Source organism: Gymnoscopelus microlampas (assembly GCF_963454915.1).
Source record: "Gymnoscopelus microlampas genome assembly, chromosome: 2".
Lineage (NCBI taxonomy): Eukaryota > Metazoa > Chordata > Actinopteri > Myctophiformes > Myctophidae > Gymnoscopelus > Gymnoscopelus microlampas.
Genome location: NC_139939.1, coordinates 2,410,302 through 2,432,501, shown reverse-complemented (window position 1 = coordinate 2,432,501; position 22,200 = coordinate 2,410,302). Strand labels below are relative to the sequence as shown.

The 22,200-nt window shown below is 42.8% G+C and overlaps 2 protein-coding genes across 4 annotated transcripts in view; one reads left to right on the top strand and one right to left on the bottom strand.

Annotated features, from left to right (window-relative positions):
• Positions 1-22,200, bottom strand: part of LOC311036991 (glutamate receptor 2-like) — a gene marked incomplete at its 3' end in the record, with an annotated part of 142,340 nt that overhangs the window by 17,062 nt on the left and 103,078 nt on the right. For 2 of the 3 annotated variants that reach the window (XM_084046018.1, XM_084046017.1), the window contains exons 14-18: positions 20,955-21,109; positions 19,835-20,033; positions 18,376-18,623; positions 10,806-10,920; positions 2,845-2,979 (exon numbers count right to left, since the gene is read on the bottom strand). In XM_084046018.1, the coding sequence (XP_083902144.1) occupies positions 2,845-2,979; positions 10,806-10,920; positions 18,376-18,623; positions 19,835-20,033; positions 20,955-21,109 (852 nt within the window). Of the gene's footprint in view, positions 1-2,844; positions 2,980-8,542; positions 8,658-10,805; positions 10,921-18,375; positions 18,624-19,834; positions 20,034-20,954; positions 21,110-22,200 lie in introns of all 3 variants that reach the window. The other variant, XM_084046019.1, reaches the window with a different exon arrangement.
• The window catches only part of LOC311037051 (H-2 class II histocompatibility antigen, A-S alpha chain-like), a 256,812-nt gene that overhangs the window by 213,853 nt on the left and 20,759 nt on the right, over positions 1-22,200 (top strand). The window lies entirely within an intron of this gene.

The window sequence follows — 22,200 nt, the reverse complement described above, 5'->3', positions numbered from 1 at the left end:
GCGGCTACACCGCTCAAAAAAAGTTAATCTGAAACACAATTTTATACAATATAGAGGGGGTCCCTGCTTCATCTCTCTCTCTCAGCTAGGGGGTTCCTTGGCCTGAAAAATGTTGAAGAACCCTGCATTAGAGAGTTCACCTTTGAATCGCAAGGTTTTGGGTTTGATACCGGGCACTAGAGCACTGCATTGTAATTGGGGTCCCAAGGGACCCAACGTAAATCTCACGGAAACTGGCGGTTTCTGAGTTGCTGAGGCTCTCTATTGTTACTGACAAAATGTGATTTCGAGGGCTCTACCGGGATCGACCCACCCAGCATATGAGTAGCACGACTTGGATAGCTAAGTGGTGCAGTAAGTACCATCTCCCAGGGACGTATAGCACATTGGAAAAGGAGATAAGCCCAATTCCAATACTGAACCCTCTATCCTCACGTCCTCCACTCACGCCTTTAGTCCTGCCTTTGAACGAGGAGGCGAGGATTAGATGCGAGGACAGAGGAATCGAGCATGCCAATGCTCACATTTCTGCCTCCTCGCCACCTCTTAACTCCAGATTCCATGCTTTATTGGACGCTGCATTTCTCTCTAATAATATGCCTAGTAATTGAGCTGTTTGAAAATACTGTAGCTGATCTACAATCTCTCAACGCGTCACATCGCTTTTAATACTAGCCATTAAGTTACAATAGACTGAAGTAATTAAAGCAGGTCATGTTTGCATGTTTGGAATTGTAACAGCTGAAATCAATAATATATCAGTATTCCGATATTAACCTGCGGGACGCATTAAGTGAAGGTGGGGGCCGCATGTGGCCCCCGGGCCGGTATAGATCAAACATTGTGTTGGCTAGTATTCATCCCTTTGAAGTCGACACGGCACAGCTTTTAGATCCCATCTACCAGACAGCGCCGCCCCGGTTCGCTGCAGTATCCAATAACAAAACACTTCTGCCTAGGAGCCAAGACACTGGCTGAAGTCTACAGTTGAAGTACACTCGTCCTTGCTCCAAGCGGCTTGGGAAGCTACTCGCAGTTTGCTCCTCCAAAATATAAATAACATTTGGGACGCTTCACGATTTCTGGGTCACAAAGGAGGACAGAGTGCGGAGGAGGATAGTAGGCAGAAATTAAGCTATTGTAATTTGGCAATAGACACCGTCGTTGCTGGGCTGATACCGCCAATAAGCAACTTCGGCCGATAACCTATACATCGGCAGCAGTGTTTAATGCTAAACGCTAAAGCTAGGATGAACATAGAAGCAGACTTCAGAAGGCGGATGGGGGGGTTGAAGACGGATCCTGCAGCGCCGTCAGTGTTTCTACAGGACGTGATGGCGCGGGGGCCTTTGAAATGTTTTCAAAAACGCTTGAAGTTAGTAACTGGCACTTTAACCACTTAAACCCTATATATATATATACATTGTTGTATGACAAATAGCAAAGATAGGCGTTTTATTAACTCACAACGCATCGTATAGTGACGCGTTGTGGGCTTATGAATCAGATAGTTTCTCTATTGTAGAAAGTCTTGAAAAATTGCTTGCGATTTTGAACCTTTTACTTGAACGTCATGCCGGACAGGTTTAAAGTCGTTATGAAGTTGATCTAAAATGGCTCTTGTTCCATTACTTTCCTTTAAACTGGATTATTTTACCTATGTGGACTACTTTCCTGGTCTCACCTGCACAAGAGATTATTTTTGCACAATGGCCTTATGCTCTAATTACTGCTGCTGTTTTATTTACATAGCTCTATCATTATCTATATATTTTCATGTACATACCTGTGCAAATGATGGAGCTTGTTCGGGCTTGTCAAAACAAATAAAAAATAAATAAATACAAATACAAATAAATTCACCCAGTTCCTTAAACCAGGGGTTCTCAAATGTTTTCATGTCAAGGACCCCGAAATTAATTAATGTGTTTGGCTATGGACCCCCATCTGAACAGATTGTATGCCACGGACCACCATACAAGATTTGTGTTGTTTAAGTGTTTCATAAATATTATTATTTTTCACCCTTCTTTTATTTTCATCAAGCTCACAACGCGTCACATCGAGACAAATTCTGAGCTTGTAGATCAGCTTTAACGAGGTTAAAATACATTTTAATGCAATATTAACCCATTTAGACCTTAACATATTTTGCTGGGGACCCCCTGGAAGCCCCCCCTGAAAACCCCTGGGGGTCCCCCCCGAACCCCACTGTTGAGAACAACTGCTTCACACCCTATATCAATTTGGGGGTTCATGACATGAAAATGTTTGAAAACCACCGATTTAGAGGTTTACATAAAAGTGTTTAAATTGTATTATTTTACCGTGACCAGGACCTGAGCAACACATTTCATTTTGTGCTAGGTCGACTCGACAACAGGCTCTATGCACAGCAGCCATATTATCACTTCCTTCACAGGTGTTACCAATGCTACTAATGAAGGCTCTGTTCCATTTAGTCTAGCACAGTGGTTTCCCACGACCCCCATAACTCTGAGAGTGTACAAATGGAACCCATAAGGGTCCATTTGGTTCCATTTGTACACTCTCAGAGTTACACACCCGTACGGGTCCATTTGGAAGCCCATGAGGGTCCCTGGACCCCAACTTTAGACCCACCGGTGTAGCAGTGTTTCCAGTGAGCCAACATGCACAATATCAGCAACCCTGACTCTGTTTGACCAGAATGGAACAGAGCCTTCATTAGTATCATCGGTAACACCTGTGCATTTCTTCACAATATGGCTGCTGTGAATAGAGCCTATAAAATGACAATAAAACAACAACAAAACAGCAATAACATGACAATAAAAACTCCCTTTGAAACCATGAAAACCATACCTTCATTTTCTTGGCCTCGGCGCGGCTCTTGTAGCAGAACTCCACCAGAGCCACCATCATGGCCAGGCCCAGCCCGCCTACCAGGATGTAGAACACCCCAGCCACGTTGCTGAGGGACAGAGCGCTGGTCTTCTCCTGGGCGGGGTGTGTGTGTGTGTGACACACGCACACGCACACACACACACAAACACGCACACACGCACACACACACACGCACGCACGCACGCACGCACGCACGCACGCACGCACGCACACACACACACACACACACACATACACACACACACACGCATGCACATACACACACACGCACGCACACGCGCGCACACGCACAAACCCAGCCATCCAGAGAGAGACGTGTCAGAAAGGTGTTTTGAGGTCAGTGGATTTGCAACAGTGCTGGGTATCTTTGCCTAAAGCTACACAAACACAAATACAGTATTCTGTAGTTATAGTTTATAGTGGGCATAACCTCAACCAGCCTCTCGTGTATATACATAACTATAGCAGCTGTTCCACTGTGTTCACGAGTGTATGTGAAGACAACACGGACACATGCCTAAACACAAAGCGACACAGAACACACACAGCTAGCTAAAATGTGTAGCGCTACGCGTCTCCGTTGGGCTTGGCATCTATGTACTACTTTCTGCTAGATGCCAGAATAGGCTCTATTCACAGCAGCCATATTATGAAGACATTCACAGGTGTTACCAATGGTACTAATGAAGGCTCTGTTCCATTCTGGTAAAACAGAGTCAGGGTGCTGATATTGTGCATGTTGGCCCACTGGAAACACCAGTGGGCCTACAGTTGGGGTCCAGGGCTTCCAAATGGCCCCTTACAGGTGTGTAACTCTGAGAGTGTACAAGTGGAACCAATGGTTCCATTTGTACACTCTCAGAGTTATGGGGGTCGTGGAAACCACTGTGCTAGACTAAATGGAACAGAGCCTTCATTAGTATCATTGGTAACACCTGTGAATGTCTTCATAATATGGCTGCTGTGAATAGAGCCTATCTTGAGTCCGATGCTGATCCTGACTTTGGCGAGTCCTAGATCAATGACCAATTTTGACTGACATTTTGCCAAGACGTAAGAAAAAAATGTATACATAGATTTGATTAACATTTCTATTTAAGAACATTTGAACTAGAATACAGTTTGTTTAAACACAAAAATAGCTCTCAACTCTACGCATTGTGAGTTTGTAAATCGGCTGTTTTTAGAATCTTTGGAAAACCTTTTCACCAAGAATGACCCAGCAGGCGGTCACGGAAAGGTTGACAGTCAATCAAAAAAGTCAAATAATGGCCGATAAATCGGTCAGGCTCAATTTTCTACATACGTTTATGTCTATGTGTCTTTATTTAAATTAAATTAAATGCTATGTACCTCCATATAAATAACGGTGTGCTTGTGTGTGTGAGAGACATTAAAAAAAAAGAAAAAAAACATCCAGTCCGAACTAGTTTGGAGATTCAGGACATCTGGGTGTGCATGAGTTCTGAGAAAAAAAGTTCTGAGATCGTGCATCGATACGAATGATGTCTGAATGATTTTATGATTTGAACAATTTTAAGTTATATCACCTCCCTTTCCAAAAAATGGAGCATGCATTGGGCTTGAGTGTCCTTACACACGGGAGTGTTTATTTAGTGCAAATATATTTCCATTATTTTAAACTTCCGTTTTGATCATGAGTACATCCACACAGAACGTACATATTAAGTAATGCTAAAGCGGCACAATAATTTTTCGTAACCAGGTGGATTTTTCACCGGGAGTTAAATCATCACCTTCCCGGTGAGTAAGGACCTGTATATGCTCTATGCACAGCAGCCATATTGGAAAGAAATTGGGCCTCTTCTTACTTCCTTCACAGGTGTTACCAATGATACTAATGAAGGCTCTGTTCCATTCTGGTCAGGGTGCTGATATTGTGGATGTTGGCTCACTAGAAACACTCCATTGTGGTTCCCAAATGGCCCCTTATGGTGGCTGTGTAACTCTGAGAGTGTACAGAGTTCCATTTGTACACTCTCAGAGTTATGGGGGTCCTTGAAAATAAGCCAACCACTATGCCACACAACAGAGCCTTAATTAGTATCATTGGTAACACCTGTGAAGGAAGTAAGGAAGGGGTGCAATTCATTCCCAATATGGCTGCTGTGCATATAGCCTATTATCAGTGTTTGCAGGTGGGAGGCAAGTAAGGCACGTGGGGAATTTTCATTGCACTCGTGACCCCTGTCGGTTGATCGGGGTGCCTTTTCAGTGGGCAGTGGATCTAGGGGCCAAAGACTGAAATGTGTGCATGAAGTTCTCCCAGTCGAACTCTTTCAGATGGAAAGAAGTGGCTATAGGGTTGGGTCTTTTTTTTGTTCCTATTGTGGATTAGAATTTGCTTAGCAGTTAGTAGATGCGGTTTAGAGCGGAAAAGGAAATAGGGACACGTTTAGCCTATAGTTATATCTTTAGAAAGGAATAGTCAAGCTTAACGTTGACGGTGAACCAAGGCCAAAATAATAAACACCCAAACAAAGGGTCCTCTTGATTATCACGCTAATCGCTGCCTGGAAACCAAAACAGACTAAAATTCGCTAAGCCTGATTATCCGATGGCACCATGGCCATTCACCCCGACCGGTCCATGCTATATTTAAAAGCTACAATCATTTGCAGTGGATTGCAGAAGGGAGAAAACAATAGCAGAACATCTAAGAAGCTAATCCGTTATCTTAGAGCAAACACGGACACACTACTAAGTAAATGTAGTCACCGATTTCTAACACACCCTGGCGATGACAGACGGGAGACGAAGAACAAAGATGAGATACAAATGTAACACAATAATGGGTCAAAGCGCCCTGCTGTTCATTGTAATAGCCTGGCCTACATGTTTAAAAAGTATTAGACATTGTGCATACAGTCACCAAGTACACATAAAACCAGTTGCTCAGATACATATTTAACGTGGGACTGACTGCACTACCGTCAGGCTTATGTCCAAGGTAAACAAAGCATTGTGTAGCAACCCATCGCCGGCGGCTGTCAATCGCCCCGATGGACGAGGACATCGCCACATCGGTATACAACCATAGAGATGGCTGTCAAGAGGAGGTTGATTCCCCAGGGTTAGCAGTGACAGGGAGCATTACCTGGGGAAGTTTCAATGAACTAGGACAGACACTATTGCAAATGCACATGCTGATACATGTGTTGTTTGCACCTTCAAGACAATGGTCGCCGAGCACCCCGACTAGGCGTCAGTGGCTCAGGGGTAGAGTGGCCGGTAAGAGCAGCCGGATGGGGACCGTGAGGTTCCCAGTTCTCCGGGCTCCCCCGGAGTTAGTGTCAAAGTGTCCTTGCGCAAGGCACTGAACCTACTGTAATTGCTCCCGATGAGCAGGTTGGTGCCTTGCAAGGTTTCCTCCGCCATCGGTGTATGAATGTGCGTGTGAATGGGTGAATGTAATGCACAACCCTTGTAAAGCGCTTTGGATAAAAGCGCTATATAAATGCACCATTTACCATTTACTGTATGTGTGTCTCGAAGAGTCTGAAACAAATGGCCTCTTGCCTTGTGATCACACAGACTAACTTGTGTAATTAAATCATACATATATGTGCATAATGACAGATGCAAAAAACACTGTCATCCTCATCCTTCCAAGTCCTAAGATACATATTTTACTTCACCTATCAAACTGGGCGAGACCTAGCTGGTCGAGTGTCTAAAACGGGAGTACTTGAATTTGGCGGAAGTACCGCCCCAAGGAAGTTATGTTGAGGTTTTGCAGCTCTGTTTGCATTCCCCCGTGCATGAAACCTGTGTAGTGATTGGACAACAAAACATGTATGTACTTCCGCGGGAAGTTCATACGACAGAAGTCCCACAGCACTCGGTCGTAATCAGGCTTTTCTCCTAGGAGATGAGAACACGCTGGGAACAAGGCTACACGCTAACAACGATTGTTGCAGACAGACAGACAGACAGACAGACAGACAGACAGACAGACAGACACACATACACAGACACACAGACAGACACACAGATACAAAGACAGACTCACAGACAGTGTGTTTCTGGTGTGGTTTAACATTACATTTGCTGGTTGGATTCCCACCTTATCTACATGAACATAATACAGACAGGGTTTGGCAGTGGTGTGCTTACTGTGTGCTGTGTTGGTAGTGGTGTGCTAACCGCTAACTGTGTGCTGTGTGCACTCAGATAGACAGACAGGCAGGCAGTGACTTGGTTTTGCAGTTTTTTTGCCGGACAGTCCTTCAGACTCTTCTTGTTCTAGCATACTAACCGTGGTGCTTCATTCATACACCATCATAAGACGGGGTCGCTCGCCCCCAAAAATAGTACCAAGGTTATTATAGTAAACTGAAACTAACACAATAATGGGAACTAGAATGGAAAATGTGAGTTGTCTGAAATAAAAAAGATAAAACGAGGAAAAACTTTAAACCGTATACTCTTTACAAAACTAAAACAAACTAAAATCATAGAGAAAATGTCTTTGTCATAGAGATTTAGTCTTTGTCTGTATTTACATAAGCACAGTGTCACAGTGTGTCGCATGCGTTTGCACCTTTATCTGCTATTTTACAATTTTTTACAGTTTGTCTATATATTTACATTCCCGTAATAGGGATGACATTGAAAATAGTCAACTGTGAATAATTGTTTAAAGTTGTGTGTTTTTCGTTTTTTCATTACACTGTACTTTTATTTTTGTACTGTACCGTAAACTGTGTTTACAGTACTGTACTGACAAATAGTATCCCATATTACAACACAGGTAAAACTAAGACTAAAATAAGTAAGTAAATGAATAATAAAGTTAAACAAAGAAAATAGAAATACAAACTATATTAGCAAAACCTGCATTGAAAACAAATGAACTCTTTCACTGCCAGACTTATTTCTGACTGTGTGCACCCACTGCCAGCGCTGTTTTGATTTTCTTACCTTTTGAAGTAGTCACATAATATTTATCTCCAGTATGATCAATCCCCTGATAGTTGGTTATCACGGGGGGTTTCACTGTGCTTCCGCGATTGTCATCGCGACCCCCCGACCGCTTGTTATAGGCCGTTGAAAATAGGACGACTCGTCCAAAATACATAGTAAAACAAAAGAGGTGAGATACAGACGATTTCCCAAAGACGTTAAACATAAAGTCAATGGAGCAGTAAATCTTGGGATCACGTGATCTCCTGGATCTGTGTGCATCTGGGGATGAAATTGTCAATCATGTTAGAGAAAAGCGCCATCTAGTGGAAAAACCAAAACAGTCCTAAGAGTCGTCCTTGGCAGGCTGAGCCTTTGGAAAAAAAGTCGTCCTTGGCAGTGAAAGAGTTAAAAGTAAACTGAAATTGGTAACATGAAGTCAAAACAATGGAAAATAAACTAGTTTGAATCTCTCTCTCATATATATATATATATATATATATATATATATATATATATATATATATATATATATATATATATATATATAGATACATATATAGATATATATATAGATATATAAATATATATAGATATTTTTTCTCAAACTAGTTAAAAACTACAGTAACCTTGGCGGTATGTATGATGGTGTATGAATCATGCGTTCAACTGTGTGTTGGACATAGAGACAGACAGTGTGTTTTTACCTCCACACACATATAGAACTAACCTTACTGGTAGAGTCCTTGAATCCACACTCTCCTTTATCGTACCACCACTTGTTTTTCATCTTGTCTAGGATCCCTTGCTCATTCAGTTTCAATACGGCAAGGTTTACTGGCACTCTTCAATGGAATAACATAAATAACATCATTACCAATGTTATCTTATGTTATTAGTAGGGGTGCAGCGGCTCTCACAACTCTGGTCTGGGAACTAGCGCAGGGCCCAGGGGAAAGGCCGGGGCCAAAGCGATGAGAAATAGAATTAAGTCGGTCAAATTGTTTGCAACTTGTTTGCAAGACCATTCCTACATTTTGACATAACTTTCGAACCGCTTGTCATAGACTTGAGTCCGTGTGCTTCATATGTGAAAATGAGTTCACGTTAACTGTCGGTCATTTTGTCTTTTTGCTACTGTCGCAATTCCTTTAATTAGGTTCATACAGTATACACTTATACGATATAAGGCACAGGGGAGGGTTGTATTACAAAATGGGGGGCTGTGATATTTGGTCTATAAAGGGACAGAAAGGCCCCGTTGCTTAAGCCCTGAGACGGAGAGAGTGAGAGACGCTGCAGTGAAAAGCCTCTTTCTGCTTTTTTTTTCTTTTTTTTTTCTCTGTGTCAGACTTGGCAGTAATACCTCTGGACCAGACTCATGGATAGAGAGAGTTTGGTACCATGCTGTACAAACTCTTTGAATCGATGACTCTTCATTTTTGGACAGGATTAGGGAGGGAAGAGGGGGGGGGGGGGGGGAGTCCGGGGTGGGGTATGGGGAAGGTTAGGGGGGAGAGGGTGTGGGGGGTGCGATAAGCGCTGCTGCTGCCATCTGGTCTGAGGTCACCTGAACCTGACCTCTCTTTGAACCTCTGTCCCTGCCTTAACGACCTTGACCTCAACCAGGTGGGCTGCAGCGCATCGCGGGAGGACAGCAGCACAGATCACAGTGCCGGCTAGTGATGCATTATTATTAACTGTTTATTAATTAACTGGCTGTTAAAGCACTGTGACACTTTGGTAGAGGTTTGGGTTGTATACTTAACGTGTCATTATGTGACTAGACTACCGGTGAGATATAATTGCTCCGTTGCTCCATTGAAATAGGCTCTATGCACAGCAGCCACATTGGAAGGAAATTGGGCCTCTTGCTTACTTCCTTCACAGGTGTTACCAATGATTATAATGAAGGCTTTGTTCCATTTAGTATAGCACAGAGGTTCTCAAACCTTTTAATTTCAGGGACCCCCATAACTCTGAGAATGTACACATGGAACCAAATGGACCCGTAAGGGTCCATTTGGTTCCATGTGTACACTCTCAGAGTTGCACCCGCAAGGGGCCATTTGGAACCCCCTCAAGGAACCATGAGGTCCACACTCTGTTTGACCAGAATGGAACAGAGCCTTCATTAGTATCATTGGTAACACCTGTGAAGGAAGTAAGAAGAGGCCCAATTTATTTCCAATACGGCTGCTGTGCATAGAGCCTATCGATCATTCAAAAATAATCACCTCATTGACTTTGCTTTGCTTGCATTACATGGTGAAGCAGCACCAAATCAATCTTTTTAGCAAATGAATGTGCGCAAACAAATTTGATTCTGCCAAAAAAAAATTATGTCAACATGTTGATTTTGCTATTAGTATTTATCTGGCTCTGTATCTTCAAATAGCAAAACCAACAGAAATTTGACATTTTGCTTAAAAAAAGTTTAGCAGAATCAGCTTTTTTTGTGTTTGTTTATGTGCCAAAAGACTGACTTCGAGAGCTGTTTCGCTGTACAAAAGTCAACGAGAAGAGATGCTGTATATATGTATATGTATTATTAATATCTAATCAACAGGACGATGGAGCAAGATTTCTCACCAACTGGACTAGTTAATTCACGAGGACGTACACGACCCAAACCTCTGCCACAGTGTTGTCGCGCGTAAAGAAAGACCATATAAACACGAACAGTTATGAAAACATATTCGTTTATATGTCAGCTCTTTATCAGTGAGCACGTGTGTGTGTGTGTGTATATGCCTATGTGTGCTTCAGTGCATGTGTGTTTATGTGCGTGCGTGCATGTGTGCGTGCGTACGTACGTGGGTGTTTGAAAGGCACTGCGACTGTGCTGCTTCCTCATGGTTTCCCTGTCACCAAAAGTCACCTATGACACCTCACTGCACGTGTGCGTTTGTTTCAGCGTGTTTGTGTTTGTGTTTGTGTGTGTGTGTGTGTGTGGTGTGTGTGTGTGTGTGCGTGCGTGTGTGTGTATTAACCTTGCTCTCCCCTCCTCCGCTGCCGCACTCTCCCTTGTCATACCACCACTTGTTTTTCAGTTTGTCGAGGAGGCCCTGCTCGTTCAACTTTAAGACCGCCAGGTTCACCGCGTTTCTACATAAACACAGTGGCTGTTAGCGCTGCTGTTAGCTTGTTAGCGTTAGCTCATACCGGTTTCCCCCTTCGTGGTTAAAAAAAGAAAAGAAAAGGGCAATCTGCTGGATAGTTTGGAGGCAGTACAGCATGTGTTAGCACACTATTTCTCAACGTGGGGGTCCGCGGACCGCCACAGGGTCCAAGTGGATAATAATAGAATACACTTTGAGAGTGTACAAATGGAATACACGCTGAGAATACACGCTGAGAGTGCACATGTCCATTTGGTTCCATTTGTACACACTCTGAGTTAAATGAACATTCAACGACTCTGTTACTCTGAGAGTGTACACATGGACCCAAATGCCATTTGGTTCCATGTGTACACTCTCAGAATTACAGGGCCCGTAAGGTTCCATTTGGACACCTGGTGGTCCCCGGGCCCCATGTTGAGAACCAGTGTGCTAGCATAAGCTCTTATCAATGGGCAAAATAAACACAGAAGTGACACAGCTGATAAGGCTCTTAGCAGAAAGCATAATAGTGTTAGCTTGTTAGCGTTAGCTCAAGCACAGTGTAGGCCTACTCCTGCTGTGGACCATAATAGCAGTTAGCATATAAGCCAAGTGCTTAGCTAAGGGTCGCCATGTGTGTTCTAGAGGCACACATTCCAGCACAGCGGCTATTAACAGTTACCATAGTAGCGTTAGCTCTGGCAACCAAGGCCTGGTTCAGTGGCTTTTGTCTGCCACCACAAATAAATAGATAGACACAGTGGCCATTAGCTTGTTAGCATGTGCTCGGTTGTTCCCCCCTCACAGCCAATATGGGTGGCACCGAGTCGTTTGGCATGTTAGCAGAGGCTAGTTCACATGCTAGATGGCGCTCAGATTAGGTTGTTAGCATTAGTTTGAAGGTGGTGCCCTTATGGCCCAGGTCAGCATGAAGGATGGTTAATATTAGCATGCTAGCATTAGCTCTACTACTAACACTAATACTGCCACAGACCCCTGGCTGTTAATATTAGAATGTGAAGCAACACAACCAATAGCAAGAAAGAATTAGTTACACAGAATTAGCTCTACAGTGGGTTGCCATTAATTTTCAATTTGCAAATGATTTTTTTCATTTTTTTGGTTAATTGTTAATTTAGTAGCAGTTAGTATAGCGAATGCAGGACCCCACCTGGGTCACGGGAGATTATTTTGATAATGCCTTCACTCGAGTGATTAATCCGTCCCCTCACATTTTTTGTCATTTTCCTTTAATTAGTCTAACTTGTGCCTTCACATTTTTAGTCTTAGCTCTCAAATTAAAGATGCAATCATTACGTTTTCCGAGAGACCAAATTTCTGCCGCTCAGCCAAGAGGCAACCCCTGCTTGACTAGGGCCATATTGAGCTCATGAGCTTCGGGTACTACTTATCAACTAGTAGGTGTCCCTACCAGACACCAGGATGAAAATGTCTCAGTGGAAGAGCAGAGAGACAACCTCCAACCACTGCACATGCACTAGTTACAGGGCATAGCAGTGGCGGCCATTTTGTAGTTCCACAGGAAGCCTATATATTTTTTCCCCATAGAGATTTCCAGTGGTGGAAAGTAACTAAGTACATTTACTTAAGTACTGTACTTAAGTACAATTTTGAGGTATTTGTACTTTACTTGAGTATTTCCAATTTCCAATATTTTTACTTCTACTCCACTACATCTCAGAGGCAAATATTTTACTTTTGCTCCACTACAATTATTTGAAAACTTTAGTTACTAGTTACTTTGCAGATATAAATTATTACATTATAAAACATACATTAACCACTTTAGCCCTATTTTATACCTAGGCTAGTTGAAAATAGCTGATCTACAAGCTCACACCGCGTCGCATGGCGACGCGTTGTGAGTTTGTAGATCGGCATTTTAGTACTTTTACTTTTGGTACTTTAAGTACATGTTGACACCAATACTCTTGTACTTTAACTCAAGTGAATGTTTTATTACGGACTTTTACTTGTAACAGAGTATTTCTATATTGCAGTATTGATACTTTTACTTACGTAAAATATCGGAGTACTTTTCCACCACTGGTGGCCATGTTGAATATGTATGTTATTCGTACGAAATAACCAATTAGTAATTTGAGCGCACCGATTATGAACTAATTGAAGGGCATGACTTAATCAATTTGAGGGAACAACTCATAATATGAGCGAAATGAATAATAATTGGAGGGAACATTATCGACATATCCTCCTCTGACCCCTGGGGGGCGCTGTACTGTAAAGTAGTTGAGCACTATCCATCCGCTGCTAATATTGTGAGATTAATGTCACTATAATGTCGCCACTGACATTATACTGTCCCTTCAGGCGTTCACATTAGTGACTCGAATTATGTCACCAAGACTAAAACAGAACATCTTCCCTGAGGCCTTGAAAAAAAGTGGCATTACTTTTACATTAATATCAGAAGCAGCAACCGCGGGGTCTTTGGGCATCAGCTATAAGCATACTGCTACTGTTGTAAGGCCACTGTGCTTGCCTTCAGAATCAATCATAATGTCAGATTAGTCCAGGCTGTGTTGGCCATTTTAGCCGTTAGCCATTAGCAATGTCATTTTTTTTCCCGGCTCTGGCCCAAATGCCTCGATACTGCCGGGCCTATACACGTTAGTTTGTTAAATGTTTCAAACCAACTTTTTTTTTTCCCCTAACAAGAGTCTAGGGAGGTATTTTGCTCCACAGACAAGACGACCCCCCCCCAACCCGTTCCTCCCCATCTCTCGACATTAGCGCATGCCATTGTTCTTTGGGCAGAAATGCAGCAAAAATAGCAGGTCTACTAGCTTAGCAGTAGATCGTCTATTTTTCTGGCAGAGCTATTTGGCGTTTGAGGCAAAACAATACTAGGGGATCTACTCTGGAGTCCCTGTGGGACCCCGTCCCGGGGTCAACTTGAGAAAGTTGCAGAGGGACGCTATACATTCTCTCTAAAGAAGAGCTAAAGAATGTTATGGCAGAGTGGAAAAGGGGAGAAATCAATGATGTGTGGTATCAGGTGCCTATATAAATGCAAACATCTTGAGGCGTAAATGTATGATGGTCTACCTTGTTGGGGCATAAGACATGGTAATATCCTGTGATGTAATAATAACACGGTCATAACACAGGCCCGGGCTCAATTCGTTTGACATTCAAAGTGCAACTTCCGAACCTCAATTGACTCTGTCGAAGAAGAAGAATTGACACTTTCTTAATTCTTGATGGGATATTTTTTTTCTTATTTGGGTTTTGATTCAAATTCACTTTGTTGATGAACCGAATTGGACCCAGCTCTCAATGCATTGTCATTAAGAAAAAACATTGATTTCATAGTATCACAACAATAACATCAAATAACAGTAAGAACATGGTAGAAGCAGATAAAGCGGATGTTTTGTGTCCAAAGCACCTTCAGGTATTATGATTGTCAAAAATGAGTATATTATAAAACATACATTAACCACTTTAGCCCTATTTTATACATACAGTAGGCTATTTGAAAATAGCAGATCTACAAGCTCACAACGCGTCGCATCGCGACGCGTTGTGAGCTTGTAGATCGGCTATTTTCAAACATTTCAGTACTTTTGATTTTGGTACTTTAAGTGCATGTTGATACCAATAATAATAATAATGTACAGTACGTTCAGTGGTATTTTAAAATGGTTATTAGAATATAATATAAATGACAGATGCTTTGACAGAACTCCATGTGCAGTAGCTGGTTCTACCATGTGAAAGCATAGTCAGTGCATAAATGTGATAACACAACAGTCTCATTAATATACCAAAACCAGTTCAGTGACAAATCATAACCAACTGTGAAGTGATCAAAATGCAGTATAGTTGCTGTGCTGTTATTTAGATCATATTTCAGAGACAGAGAGAGACACGCAAATACACACAGAGAGAGAGAGAGAGAGAGAGAGAGAGAGAGAGAGAGAGAGAGAGAGAGAGAGAGAGAGAGAGAGAGGGGGGGGGGGGCAGACATAACACATAAATGGACAGGAAGACACAGCAGTCGAGACAGACAGACAGACAGACAGAGAGGCAGAGAGACATGGACAGACAGACAGACAGACAGACAGACAGATACTGTAGACATGCACAGACAGACAGATAAGACACGGACAGGCAGGCATCAGTCAAGTTAGCTGAAAGACAGAACAAAACGGTGAGAGACAAACTCAATGACAGGCACATCAACACACACATACACGTGCGTGCACACGCACACGCGCACACACACACACACACGCACACGCACACACACACACACGCACACGCACACGCACACGCACACGCACACGCACACACTCACGCGCACACACACTGTGCATGTGAAAATAGCATGTATCTACAAGCTCAGAACGCGTCACATTGGCTGTTTTCACTAGTTTCGGTCCTGGGGAGACATTTCTGGGGAGAAATTTCAAGTTTTGAGTTTCAAGCTAAAGGAACCACGATTTTTGTTCTATTAGTCTGTATGTGTTTCACTTGACTGTCTGTTTGTTTCTCACATTTTAAATTGAACTCAAAACTCGCTTCTTACAGGTTGACTCTCTTTGATTTACCAATAAAGTTACTATTCAAATGCTGTCCTGTAAGCCATGTGAGGTTCAGGGCCCTATTTTGCACATCTTATTTACGGGTCTTATCTGGTAATTAAGTAATAACGCTACCATCTAATGCGCAATCGCTATTTTACAGGTCGCGCTGAACGGAAAAACACTTAAGGCTTAAGACTCGCCAGCATATTTAACTCCTGGGTCTGTGTTCATATGTTAATTAAGGGCGCTATGCAGCATCTGCTATTTTGCACTGTCTCGCATATAAGCATAGCGCTAAGACGTGGTCAGGACCAGGTATTAAGTGCTAAAAGAAATGTTTGGTTGTAGGGACTGTTTAACTCGGCCATAATCGGCAAAGTGATTGTTATAATTCAAAGTTTGCTATAATCTCCAAAGTGTCTATGTTAATGTGGTGTATCAATCATGACTTTATTATCCCTCTATCAAAGGATATGAAACAAAAAGCAAGTGCCGGGAGGCGGGCGGGCGCACAGAGTGCATGCATGTATATGACAGGCAGCCAAGAGCCCTATTCGGAAGTTTAACTAAGCCATACTCGACCAATTCTTTGTTGTTACAATTCAAAGTTCTCTGTAATGTGTCTATGTGTCTATGTGTCTATGTTCATTCGGTGCATAAATCATGATTTTATTATCCCTCTATCAAACGCTTAAGGGTAAAAAGGAAGTGTCGGGCAGTGGCGGGTGCACGTTACGCACGTATGCCATTAATAATAGGCAACTGAGAATGTGAATATTTCTTAGTTCGTCAAGAGATATCACAGATGTGTTTTGGACATGAGACAGCCACATAATTGGACAGAGGCTACAGTGATTATGGCGCCCATGCATGCACTTAGACATGTCTCCTTTCAATGTTTCGTTCTGTTTTGATCTCACCACTTAACGCACGGAAAATCTTAAAGGGATTGGCAGCCGATACTCTGATCGGTTTGATTAAATTAGCGCTCGAACCACGCCCATGACTAATTCAGGGCCTTTTTAGCATGACACACACACGCACGCACGCACGCACACACACACGCACGCACACGCACACACGCACACGCACACACACGTGAGGCGCACGCAGCAGTGAGAGTTAGAGCCACAATCTTCGATTTGACATTACCAATTGCATTAGGCTTCTCCACATTGATGCGTTTTAGCGATCCGCATTCATGATCAAATGATTGTTTTGTAAACGACGATATTGACGGTGAAAAGGATTGTGTCTCACACTCAGAACATTCACAGATACATAAAAAAAAAACATCTAACTATGAACTCCCCTGAGTCAGAACTCCTCTGAAATCTTCAAGAGTCAGTTCACCCAACAACATCATTTCTATATCTCACTTATGTTTCCATTCCCTTGGGCCTGTTGGATTAAAAGCCATGTCTCTCCAAAATAATCTTTTTGGGATTTTTGTGAGAATTGAATAAATGCCAAATCAAGTGCCAAGATGGATCTATAGTTTCAGCCCCATACTCTAGACTCGAAAAGACATGCTTCCCCTTCTATCGCAGTGGTTCTCAAACTGGGGTCTGGGGACCCCCATTTAGGGGTATTTGAGGGGGGGGGGGGGGGGGGGGGGGGGTTCCAGGGGGTCCCCCAGCAACATTGGTCAATATAGCGTCTAAATCAGTTGAATCACTTCAATAAATCGTCCGTTAAAAAAATAGCCGATCTGCAAGCTCACAGTGCGTAGTGATGCGACGCACTGTGAGCTTGTAGATCTGCTATTTAACAAAATAACAATTTGGAATTCAGATGGGTGGTCCACAGCCAAATACGTTAAATTAATTCAGGGGTCCTTGAAATGAGAAACCACCGCTCTGTAAAACCCGCCCAGCGGAGACCGAGAGCAAGTCTTCCATTTCAGCCAATCAACACTCTTCGGAAGGGGTGAGCTGCTTCTTGAAGTGTAAATAAAAAAAAACTCCCCTAAACAAACCCGTAGTCATGGCGACCACCGCTACCTTTGGTTGAGCAGAGGTGGTACCCATGGTAAACATTGATATACAAACCCGGCGCGATGCAGAGGTCATCAGGGTAGGTGGATAACTATAACAACGAGTTTTGGTAGCCGCCATGCCCCATCCGCCACCCTCACATACGACACCACCACCGCCTCTCTGACACCTACTGGTGACCAGCGGTTACTACACCCCTACTGGCCACGCTCCCCCCATAGCAGCCTTTGGCTACTTGTGTTAGTCCTCATGCCCATTGAGCAAGGCTTGAAATTAGCATTAGTCGCCGGCCCAACATTTGCTGGTAAAAAAATATATATATACCGGCAACCCGTCGCCAAATGATGGCAAATTCCCAGCAACCTGTCACATTGATAGGATAGGCAGCTTAGTCTTTTAAAAACTGATTCATTCATGATTACCATGAATTACCATTTAATCACCTGGCCAGTGAGAGTACGTTTCACGCCTCGCTTCTGAGCGCGCAAACAGGATTAGTTTTTCGTTTTTGTTTTCCGTCGTCAACGGCTTTTAAGAAAAAAATATTTGTCGTTGTTTTTTTTCAATTAGAAGAAGCACATTTTATAGCTTGAGGACTGAGCTTTTAGATTAGTTTTTCTCCAATTAGAAAAAGCTTCTTTTTTTTTGTTTGAGTACTAAACTTTTTTTTTTGTTTTCGCCAATCATAGTACAACACTTTTAGAATGTTTTTTTTTTCCCCCAATCAGAAGAAAAGCTAGCGTTTTTTTTTTTTTTTGGTTGGTTACGGCCGACGAATGCAGCCAGGCATAGACGTTACATTATGCTAGGCGGTATGCTAGTCAGTGTGAATGGGGCACGGCTTTGCAAGGTTTTGTTTCGGCAGCATTGTTATACTGATCCACCCACCTTAATGTGGATCCTTTGGGCGTGGCGATGCCGTAGCCCTTGGAGTCCAGGTTGCCGCCCACTTTCATGGTGTCGCAGGGCTTCCGCTGCTCGATGTACTCGTTCATGGTGGACTCCAGCAGGTAGGCGTACTTGCCCTTGGACTTGCGCACGCGCAGCACGCCCTCGGCCGTCTTCTTCACGAACGGGGACGGCTCGGCCGACTTCATGTACTGCCACATCTTGTCGAACAGGGCGATTTTGGAGCGCTGGGCCGCGTGAAGCACGTGGGGAGGTATAAGGGAGAGTCGGAGAGATATATTTACAAACAGACAGTGGTGTAAAGTAACTATGTACATTTACTCAAGTACTGTACTTAAGTACAGTTTGGAAGATTTTTCACTTTACTGGAGTATTTCCCATTTTCAATACTTTTACTTCTACTCCACTACATCTCAAGGCAAATATTACACTTTTACTCCACTACAATTATTTGAAAACTTGAGTTGTACTTGTTGTAATGTACTTAAAGGGATTCTAGGAAACTTCAGAGATCAAACAAATACAAAAAAACTGTTATCAAACACCGCCCCCCCCCCCCCCCCCCTTCCGCTCCTCAACAGCAGTTTGTTTCCCCGACCACCAGGGGGTGACGCAGGGGGGACTTCTGAACGGGCCATGCCGAAAATAGGTTGCTTTATTCGGATACAGTGCGTGTCACTGCCCGCCCCTGCCGGTTCTCTGAATTTGTATTTTTAAATAGGCTCTGTCATGATTAATTGACCACATATATGAAGTTAAACAACTAAATTCTATTCAAACGCTATCTTAAAAGTAAATTCCGTGCCTCAAAAAAGAAGTTTGAGAGCATTTTAAAGTTTTAAAACCGAAAGTAAAAACACTGCAGAGAAAACAATGATTGCCGTTCCATTTTTGGCGGCTGCGCTCGGTTCCATTCGGTTTCACTCGAACTTGTCGGACGCGCACTTGTGCGCACATACGTGCGTTTCATTTACGTCCCGGATACCCGGATGTCAAAACATAAATAGTAGGGTAAATACGGATTTCAGAAAGAGCACTGTGTTTCAATGCAGGAAAACACCCCAGCATCATTATATAGTGGCTGATAGAGGGGAAAAAATGCAAAATATAAATATATAAATATTTTTAAATTTAGGCTTAAAGTTACCTAGAATCCCTTTAAAGTTCCAAAGTACTCATTATGCAGAACGTAGAAGTTTTCAAATGTATAAAATGTATACAAATCTTTTGAAAATAGCAGATCTACAAGCTCACAATGCGTCCCAATTGAAACAAGCCAATAGGCTTTTTTGGTTTGATTTAATCCTATTTAGTTGACCTTGTATTTGAACTGTACTTTCAAGTGCTTTTTTTCTGCAAACTTCTAAATAAAGTATGCAATCAATCAATCAATCAATCAATCAATCAATCAATCAATCAATCAATCATGCGTTCTCACCCTGAAGAACTCCTTGGTGGAGCCAGAGTCCAGCGTTCCGTATGCGATCTCGGTCTGCTTGGCCAGGTCCTCGGCGCTCTCTATGGGCGACACCATTCTCTCCACGGTGAGGAAGGCTGCCAGGTTGGCGGTGTAGGAGGAGATGATGATCAGCGTGAAGAACCACCACACGCCTCCCACTATACGCCCCGACAGAGACCTAGAGAGACACAGTGGTGGAAAAAAGTACTCACATGTTTTACTTGACCCATTAAAATGAACATCAACAACCATTTTAATCCTATATACATACTATACATTCAAAACTTCTTGAAACATCTTGAAATCATCGGAGTGTTGAAACATTTGAACAACACAAATCTTGTCTATGGGTCCCTGGCACAAAGTATGTGGTCCGTGGCCAAATACACATTAAATTAACTGTTTTACTGCCATGGACGAGCTAATTCGTCCGAAAGGTACTTGGTCCACAGTGCCACGGACGAGTTAGACGAGTTGGGGGTTTTCATCTGGTTTTACACTAGATGGCGCTGTTGGCTACCTTATGAATGATGCTTTCAGGTAGTGTTGCAAAGGCTTTCACTCACCCTCACGGCATATGGGTATTTGATAGGTTGCCATAGTTGCCCACTGAATATTGGCCTAGTAAACTCCAGGTATGGAGATGGCTAACCAGGGGCCCACCCAAAAGCTGGCCCACCCAAAGCTGGCCCACCCACTTCTCCAGACTATATTCGCCTTCAACCTGAGAGACTCCATCCCCTTCCGTACGAGTCAGGATATTTGGCCTTACAACCGAGATATCTCTGCGTTATACAGTGATCATCCGATCCAATCTTAATCGGCAGGGTTCGACGTCTCGGTTAAGTTCTTATCGGACACCACTGCGGCAGGTCCTAGCCTCGGACAACCAGTCCCTATGAATAGTATTTTATAGGTAGGTAAAAACACTTGTTTCCGCTGGCAATGGGGTGACACTATTACACTTTTACTCTGGCAGTCAAAGAGTTAATGTGAGGGTTCCTTGACATGAAGAAGCTAGAGAACCACCGATGTACACAAACCGATAAGATACATTGACATAGATACATTGACAGCTCATCAGTGTTGCCATGCCAACCTTGGTGAGATGTCACAGCCCTGTCTCATGAAGGCGCCCAATGAGAACCACAGAGAGTTGAAGATCCCAAACTCATTGGTGGATTCTGTCGTCAGCGGCAACGCCCCGTCCTCCGGCTCTTCCAGCTGCCACTCGTACGGGCTGAACCGGGACACCTGGGAACGACACGTTTTGTTAACGTTTTTATTTGAGTAAAAGTAACAATACCACAATATAAAAAGACTCTGTTACAAGTGAAAGCCCTGTATTCAAAATGTGACTTAAAAGTACAAAAGTACTGGCATGAAAATGCTTAGTGATTTTTCAAAAATAGCAGATCTACAAGCTCACAACTTGTCGCATCACGGCATGTTGTGAGCTTGTATTTTCAAATAGGCATAGTAAGGCTTATGTTGCAATAATACATCTGTAAAGTAATTGTAGTGCAGTAAAACCCATTACAATATTTGCCTCTGAGATGCAATGGAGTAAAAGTATAAAGAAATGGAAAATAGTCATATTAAAGTAAACCGAAAGAACCTCAAAATGGCACTTACTGTAGGTACAATAGTTGAGTGAATGTAGCACAGAGAATGTGGTTCAATTGATTCAAAAATAGCAGATATACAAGCTCATAGCGTGGCACCGAGTGCGAGAGTTTGTAGATCTGCTGTTTTTGAAAAAATCGTGAAAATGTGTGCAAAGCTTTGAATAAATATGTTTTTAAAGCGAACATTTGTAACTCAAATCATTGCTTCTGAAGACATTTTTGTAGAATCCCCCAAAAGCAAAGGTTTGAGTTACAAATGTTCACTTAAAAAATCTGTGTATACATACAGTATATATGTATTCAAAGATTTGCCCAAATGTTCACAATTTCTCAAACAAAAATAACATCCTACCACTCAAACAGAGAGCGTCTCCTTCACAAACCCCAATGGTTCTAATCAGCCCCCCGCCCACAGGAGTGGCCCAATTCTCTCACAACTTGCTACAAAAATCGCTCATGAAAAACTATATAATCTCCTACGTTTCATTTTCCACCTTCACATGTGTCTCCTTCTCTAATAATCAAAAAGTGCTATATATTTCATCTCGCAACTTACTTCCGGATGGTTCGTTTTGCACCTTTTTTTGCCACATCGGTCACGGGAAAGAAATAAGCACTGCCGTGGTCTATGGAAACGAGCCCAAAAGTGCACCCAAATAAGCCCAAAATCGCTTATACAAACAGTCAGACCTGGCAACGCAGCCTACGCCAATCATG